Source organism: Mustela putorius, unplaced genomic scaffold (genome assembly GCF_011764305.1).
Source record: "Mustela putorius furo isolate JIRA1106 unplaced genomic scaffold, ASM1176430v1.1 tig00000441_pilon_pilon_pilon, whole genome shotgun sequence".
NCBI classification, from domain to species: Eukaryota; Metazoa; Chordata; class Mammalia; order Carnivora; family Mustelidae; genus Mustela; species Mustela putorius.
This window is the reverse complement of record NW_025421381.1, coordinates 60,378-68,774: the sequence shown is the minus strand read 5'-3', so window position 1 is coordinate 68,774 and position 8,397 is coordinate 60,378. Positions and strand designations below refer to the sequence as shown.

General features: G+C 45.7%; 1 protein-coding gene across 3 annotated transcripts in view; it reads left to right on the top strand.

Moving 5' to 3' along the window:
• The first annotated feature begins 6,328 nt into the window (after positions 1 to 6,328).
• Positions 6,329 to 8,397, top strand: part of LOC123392095 (optic atrophy 3 protein) — a 43,113-nt gene continuing 41,044 nt past the window's right edge. The window contains exon 1 of one of the 3 annotated variants that reach the window (XM_045079946.1): positions 6,329 to 7,052. In XM_045079946.1, the coding sequence (XP_044935881.1) occupies positions 6,911 to 7,052 (142 nt within the window). In that variant the 5' untranslated portion in view covers positions 6,329 to 6,910. The other 2 variants (XM_045079945.1, XM_045079944.1) reach the window with 2 other exon arrangements.

Below are 8,397 nucleotides of genomic sequence, written 5' to 3'. Positions count from 1 at the left end.
TCTGTAACAGCTTGGCTACTAAGGCATGACACTTGACTCCTGTTTGAACAAGATACCCTCTCCTAATAGCAGGGGCATGGTCATGTAGGCAGGGGGCCACATAGTCACGTAGACAGGATGTCTTTCTGCTGAGTAGTAAGGTCTAACTTCCCCTTCCCGCCGCTCTCTTCGCATGCGTGGGCTAACTGGCCAGTTCTGCTTCTGTAAGATTGCTTTGTCTGCTTTCACATGTGGGTCCCCTGATCCACTCCACTAACACCAAGTATGCCTTTTTCAAAAGTTCAAACTGTCCACCAATCAGTTGCGCCCCCACCCAAAACTTGTTTGTACCTGTCTATAAAAACCCGGCACCACCCCAGCCGGGTGTGCTCAGCTAGCAGGAGCTGCTGACCACCCGCAGGCGCGCGCTGACCACCCGCAGGCGCCTGCGTAACAATAAAGAACCTCTTGCTGATTGCATCCAGTGGCAGTGTTGGATTCTTGGGTAAGGGGATCCGCGGGTCTTTCATTTGGAGGTCCCACCGAGATCATCGGACTCCTGCCCACGGATCCAACTGACTCCCACCGGGAGGTAAGCTGGCCAGCATTCTTGTCTCCTGTCTCATGTTCTCGTTTGTATCCAGTCTCGTGTTCTTGTTTGTCTCTAGTCTTGAGAGGCCTCTGTTTGACCTATACTGCGGGTAGCGGTATAGTGTTTGTACAACAGCGTGCGTTGTTGGATTGTATTTGTAGGCAGCTTGAGAAGGAGCTGACGAGCTCGGACTTCTCCCCTGCCAACCCTGGGGGACGCTCCAGGGTGTTGAGGGGCCCAATTTTTTGGAGCCCCTCATTTGTCCGAGGGTTATATCCGTTTGTCCGTTCCAGAGGAACCCCTTGGCCCTGGACGGAATTTGTCCACCGCAGGGAGATCTCGAGGCTCCTCTGGGCCGGTGGAAACCTTGCTTTCGGTAGCATACCGAAACCGCGCAGCGACCTTTTTGTTAATTGTTTTGTGTGTTCTACTCGTTGTCCTTGGTGTTTTCTTTGAGTCTAAAATGGGGCTTCTCCCTCATTCACTTCCCATGTTAATGGGTATAACTGGAGCCAACTGGGGTTGGTCTCACTCGAGACAGAGACTATAAGGAATATTCCCAAGCAGCTGCCGAAACTCTCTTTGTTTCAGGGAAGTTTCCTTGTGTTCTCTGGCCTGACTTGGACTGCCTAACCCCTCCCCCCTTGCTGGTGGGAAAGCATGGCGTCTGCTCCTCTGTTGGGGCTTATGAGCTCTGAAACCGGGAATCCCTTCTCTGCCTCCTGGCAGCACTTTGTTTCCTCTGTTTTCCCCTTCTGTTTCTGTACCAACACGTGTGCAACCTGCATGACTAGCCTCTAGATCATGCACCACAGCTCCTTCTCTCTTCACTGTCAAGGAGCAAGAAGAGAACCCCCTGGACCTAACACCTCCCCACTCCAGATCTTCCCACGCATGTCTCAGGTAAACATTCAAAGTGGAGTGGGTCCAGGTGGAACGTAAATCAGTATTGGAACTAAGTTAAGATTGTTGGTTTAATTAAGATAAGATGTGTCTTTGAAGTTACAGCAGTAATCTATCAAAGTTTACTGAAGATCAAATAAGCTTGTGTTACTTGTTAAAATTTGTTAGCAAAGGAATGACTAAACTGATGGTTAATTGTCTGTCTCAAAGTTCTAATGGGTAATTGCTGAAATAGCTTTCAAAGTCTTTGGTAACCTGAAAGTTTTAAAGTTTTGCTTGGATGACAAGTGGAATTAAATTGTGGACATCTAGGTCTTAACCAAACAGGATAAAATGCTAAGTCATTAATTACTGGATGTAGGTTTGTGCTTTTTTACTTACTGCAAAGAAACTAAGAGTATTTAAATCTGCTGGTAAACTTGTTTGCCACTTAACTGATTCATAAACTGCCACCTGAAGAATTCTGTTGTAACAGTTCACAATTGGTTAATAACTAAAGGTGTTTCTAAGAATACAAAGTTCTGCTTAGTGTAACTAAGACTGATGGAAATAAAGGGAAACTCTGTATGTAGGAAAGTAGGAGATATGTAAGAAAGATTTAAGGAATGGGAATACATTTTGTTGAAGGTAAAGGAAGGTAATTTTGTCCTAAAAGAGATGGTTGTTTAGAAGGAAATGGCTTGGGACAAAACCTGAATGCAAAGGAAAGTTGTAGAAGGTTTGTGAAGGGAAATCTTCAGAAAAGGAATTTTATCTATGGTCAAGAATGGATTAAGATTGAATGAATGGGTTTTAAAGGTACATTGGTACAAGACTGAAATTGTCTCTGTTCAAAAGGACAATGTTTTCTTAGATCAATTGATCTGCTGTTAAGAAAATGTAAATGGTTTTCTCTTTGCCTGCCCAGAAAAACCAGTTTCTATGTTTTGTTTATCAGGTGTTTAACATCCCTAATTATATTTAGGCATGTGCTTTAAAACTTTCTAAGATTTTAGGAAATGTTGACAGGATTTAAATTGTAAATCTCTTTAACTCAGGCTTTTCCTTGGTATGTGAAGTTGCTCATGAAGTACTACTGAACCAATGATAAACCTTGGATTACATTTGGGAAAATACTATAACTATTTTAGAGATTCTACGCACTTCCTAAAGTTTTAATGTTTTGAGAGATCATCGCTTGATACTGTAATTATGGAAATGTTATGTATCACAGAAAATAACCTGATTTCCTTGCAGCTAAATTGTAAACTCCCATGTCTCTTTAGCTTTAAACCATATCCATTCTGAGTTTTTGTTGTAATTTATAATTGTTTTAATTCTCTGGTAAAATGAGTTTTATCTTCAAGGGGATTCCTGTAAAGGACTTTCAGGACAAATATAGATATTTGATATACTTGAAAATCCTAAAACTGAAATGGGTAAGAATTTCCAGAACTGACTAAAGCCACATTCACCAGATTTAGTAACATGGGACTAAATGAACTAAAAGATTATAATGTTGTGTCTCTTAATGTTTTGTCTTATTTTAAACATTGCCGGTTCTCTCTAATGTTTGCTCTTCCAGACTAGGGATACTTTTTCTTAAGTTATCTGTAACTTATAGAGATGTATAAGTGCTCATTTGTAAAAGTGCTCAAAGCATTCAAGCTTTTCTCTCTCTATATGAACCCTCTGAAACCAAAAGGTCTCAGTAAGCATTCTTCTATGGCAATCAGTCATTTGCATAAGTTCAATAAGAATCTGTTCTCCTTGTAACAGGACACCATTGGAAACTGGTTATTTTACCAAGGCTTTGACTGGAATGTCATATTTGAGAAAGATATGCATAAACTCAGATATGACCAGATAATTTAAAGGAACTAAGGTTGACTTTATGAAACCTGGAGCCATAAAGCCCCTTGGGACTGTTGGCCTGATACCTTGCTTACAGAGTTCCCAGCAGCCCCACCAGGTGAGTAAAGAATGTCACTCCTTGGTAGGTGCAGTCTCGGGAAGAGGAATTCGCCCAAAGGTATTGCAGGCATGCCTCATGGCAAGTACAGGGCTTGGCTTCTGGCCCGGAGAGGCTACTAAAAGTTCAACCTAGAGATTCCTTATACAAAGTTCCAGCAAAGCAGATTCTAAAAGATCTATTGATCACAGTCACTGTTCTTGCTGAGCTTATGTAAATAATGGGCCAAGTTTGTTAAAACTGGACTTGTTTCACAAGTGAATTAGTCCTGATTTCACTATCTCTGTAAATGAGGGTTATTTTAGAGAGAAAAATGTTTTAGTAACACACCTTTATGGATGTTAAATTCTAGATTTGATTGTCTTTAAATGTTTACCTAAGCTAAACAATTTGAGGTAAACTTCAGAGAAGTTGTACAATAGCTTCTTTAGTTGATCTTACTGTTTTTGTGGGGATATTCGCAGACCCCACGGCACATGATTAAACAACTGGAAAATGGGATTGATTCCCCTACAATTGTATAACTTAACTAACCCCTTATGTGTGGCTGGGATAATGAAATTGCCTAAAAGCCAGCCTATTGCACTCCATAGGATCAACTATGGACTTGGAGGCACCGTGGATGACCCCACTTTCTTTATGAATGGATTGAATAATCCATGGGGGACTCCCCTTATCTCTTGACAAGTTTTCTCACTTGCCAGTGATCCTCTGTAATCAGGATATTGTTAAGGCTGGACCACTCAAAGGTCGTCTTCTTGGTTTCATCCCTTTGTCATATTTATCCTAGAGGCCACCTCTGTTGAGGTGCAATTGCAAATAGATGCTTTAGCTAAGCATGGAACAGCCCTCCTATAAAAGTGCCTCAAACCTCACTATGGAACTGTCCCTGACTGTAATAACTTCACATCAGGTCCAGATTTGTCTTAGAAGCCAAAGACCACCAATGGATGATGGAGGCCGACTTATTAAATACTGGGCTACACTAACAGATAAGCCAGAAATAATACTTAAAACTTGTCAAACTTTAAACCTAGTTACCTGTATGCCTGAACCTGACTACTGTACTTCTTTCTCTATAGAGCAAAAATGTTCAAAGGTTATTGATCTTGCTTACTCTATCTGGCCCAGATTTAAGATGCCCCTGTTAAAAATATGAATGACAGTTTGTTTTTTCTGATGACAGTAGTTTTCATAGAAAAAAATAAAGAAAAGCTAGGTGTGCCAAAGTGCTCACTAGCACTTTGCAATTGCCAAAGCCTAAAAACATTAACACTGACTCCAAATATGCCTTCCTGGTACTACATGCCCATGGAGCTATTTGGAAGGAAAGGGGATTGCTGTCAATCCATAACTCCCCAATCCAATATGGGCCTAAGTTCCAAAACCCTCCTTATCGCTATACTAAGGATGGCCTTAGATGTCCTGACAGCAGTCCAGGGTGGCACATGTGCAATTATCAAGACAGAATGTTGTGTGTACATTCCAGACTATCACAAAAATGTCACAGGACTAATAAAAGACATGAATACCCAGATTAAGGCCCTACAAGATCCTTCTCTCTCAGTGAATGGTTAAGTTCCTGGTTTAAAGGAGGACTATGGCCAAATCTCCTTTTCAGGCTTCTCATTATCGCCTTATTAACCTTAATATGTTGCTTTGTTCAATGTTTCTCTACTTGGTGCCGAGACTCCATTGCTGCAATGACTTCACCATGACAGACGATCCTTGTCGCGTGAGAGGACGCCTCTTCGCTGTCAGCGCTGGATTCGGCTGCCTCCGCCTTTCCTAACTCCCCTATACATTCCTCCACTGATCAATATTGACCCCAGTAGGTAGGGACAGCTCTACGCCCCTATTCAGCAGGAAGAAGTTACAGAAGATGAGACCTTCCACCTTCAACCACCTTAAAGATTTCAGGGTCAAGATTGTTCAGGGGGGAATCAAGGAGCAGGAGGCTGGCTGAGGATGGAGAAGGGGCTGATGCCTTGCACCCCCTCTTCACCCTTCTCCACTGCGAAAACTGGTTCAACAGATTGCCTTGGCTTACTACTTTGTTGTCATCTATAACGGGCCCTCTCATCATTCTGTTATTAATTCTAACTTTTGGTCCTTGTGTCTTAAAACAGGTTAGTACAGTTCATTAAAGATCACCTGTCTGTTTTTCAGACTATGGTACTGACACAGCGATACCAACTCCTCAAGCAAACAGAGCCCCGGACTAGCTCAATGCAAGGGCAGGACATGCAAGAACAAGACGAATGGATATAAGATTCTATCCATGATCAAGAAAAAGGGGGAATGAAAGACCCCCCCCCCCAGTCTTTAAATAATTAACTGCTCTTTTGTTGTGTAAGAGTACCCCTCCTCCCCTTGCAGTGAAAAGACCCTTCCCCCAGGGTTGAATTCAATGTAACTGCTCTTTTGCCTTTCTGTAACAGCTTGGCTACTAAGGCATGACACTTGACTCCTGTTTGAACAAGATACCCTCTCCTAATAGCAGGGGCATGGTCATGTAGGCAGGGGGCCACATAGTCACGTAGACAGGATGTCTTTCTGCTGAGTAGTAAGGTCTAACTTCCCCTTCCCGCCGCTCTCTTCGCATGCGTGGGCTAACTGGCCAGTTCTGCTTCTGTAAGATTGCTTTGTCTGCTTTCACATGTGGGTCCCCTGATCCACTCCACTAACACCAAGTATGCCTTTTTCAAAAGTTCAAACTGTCCACCAATCAGTTGCGCCCCACCCAAAACTTGTTTGTACCTGTCTATAAAAACCCGGCACCACCCCAGCCGGGTGTGCTCAGCTAGCAGGAGCTGCTGACCACCCGCAGGCGCGCGCTGACCACCCGCAGGCGCCTGCGTAACAATAAAGAACCTCTTGCTGATTGCATCCAGTGGCAGTGTTGGATTCTTGGGTAAGGGGATCCGCGGGTCTTTCATTCCCATTTTGTAGATGGGAATACTGATGCCCCGAAAGGTTGCGTCACTCGCCTAACATCACAAGCAAGTAAATGGCGGAGCTGGTATCCCAGCCCAGGTATGTTTCACTACAGGGTCGGTTTCTTCTTATTCCCAGAGCTCAGAGCTCTAACCTGAGAGGAAAGCGTATCTGGGACTCATTATCCCTAATTAGGACTAATTAAGAGCCTCTCATAAGCGGGTAAGCCACCTAAGTACAAGACGTCACGAAGGAACACGGTGACAGCAGCCAAGGCGGGCGTGGGAAAACAACCACGCTCCAGCGAACAGCCGTTTAACGGCACCGCCCCCTGACCCGCCTCACTTCCGCCTTTTATTTGCATATTCAGCGATCGGACGTCAGGCGTCAGCGTCGACGCGGTGACATCAGGGAGCGCCCCTGCAGTGCTCCACCCCCGAGCGTACGCACGTACGCACGCACGGAGACGAGAGGGCGGGGGAGGAGGGAGAGATCCGAGGCGCCCCGCCCAGTCAGCAAGGTTGCGCGTGCCCCGTGCGGCCGCCAAGATGGTGGTGGGCGCGTTCCCTATGGCGAAGCTGCTATACCTGGGCATCCGGCAGGTCAGCAAGCCGCTTGCCAACCGCATTAAGGAGGCCGCCCGCCGAAGCGAGTTCTTCAAGACCTATATCTGCCTCCCGCCGGCTCAGCGTGAGTTTGACCCCACGTCCCTCCAACCTTTTCATTCTCCAACCCCTCTCTGGTGGTTGCTCAGGGGATGGACTTCTGTTTACAACCAATCACAGCCCGAACCGGCAAAGTCCTGCAGCCAATAGGGAGGGGTCCTGGAAGAAGGGCATGCGGGTTGCCCAATAGTCCACTCAGGATTGGGGCAGGGAGCGGGGCGGGACGCTGGCGCCTGGGTTGGCAATACAAACCAATAGAGGAAGAGAGCGCGTGGAGGCTGATGTCCAGACAAGCCAATAGTAGAGGAGAAGGTAGTAATATGGGTGGGACATCCCAGGACCGGAGGAGTTGGGGGCGGGACTGAGGAGAGACTTGACCAGACCGAACTCGGGTTTGCCTCGCCACCCTTAGATAATTTGAGTTCCAAAACCCCACCCCGTGCTTCAGTTGCCCTCTTGTCCTGGGCGGTGAGGTTCCTGACCTGGTATGGCGTTCAGGGGGGGCTTTCTGGCAGAGGAGACCTCTGGGCCGGGATCTGAAGGGTGAGGAAAATCTCACCAGACCGCAGGGATGATGTCGAGGGGGAGCTCCCTGGCCTTGGTTAAGGGGAGCGTACCTTTATTCCTTGTGAGTGTGGGTTCTCAAAGTTTGCAGAATTTTTGGTCCTTTGGTGTTGTTTTGTGGGGCCTCTGCCAGAGTTGCGGATCTGTGAATGGAGAAAGTTACTAGAGTGCTCTCCTATCAGCTCTCTCCTTTGACCCCCACTTGTTTTTGTCCCCACGTCAGGGAGGAGAAATGACTTCCCCAGTTTATAGCAAACAGGCCTCGAGACCAGAAGTGAATTGCTCAGGTCACACGTGGAGTGCATGCAAGGGTCAGGACTTGAATCCCAGAACGAGTTTCTGTTTCCTGCCACTGGCTTTCCCATAAACCGTGTGATGTGTCTTAGCGCCCCGGTGTAGAAAGTGTCTTCTTGGGTCAGACTGGCATGGGTTCCCATCGGCACAACCCACACCACCCCCCGGCCGAGTCACTTACCCCTTCGGAGCTCCGGTTTTCTCCCCTGTACAATGGATATTATATAATAGCAACATTTAATGGGCACTCGGCTTTGTGCCAGACCCTACCTAAGCACTTCACAGACCTTCCATCCTTAAATCCTCACAAATTACGAGGTAGGCGCTGGTATTTTGTGTATAGGCTCTGTGCATTTATGCTGTAAATAATACTTATGTTGTTATGAGGAGTGAATGGATTTCAAATGTTAAGTCAGTGGGTGGCACCAAGATATGGCTGTTGTTTAGTTGCTGTGGTTACAGAAAAGAAGCAAAGGCAAAAAAATCTTGTCCTTGGGAATTTTACATTCTTG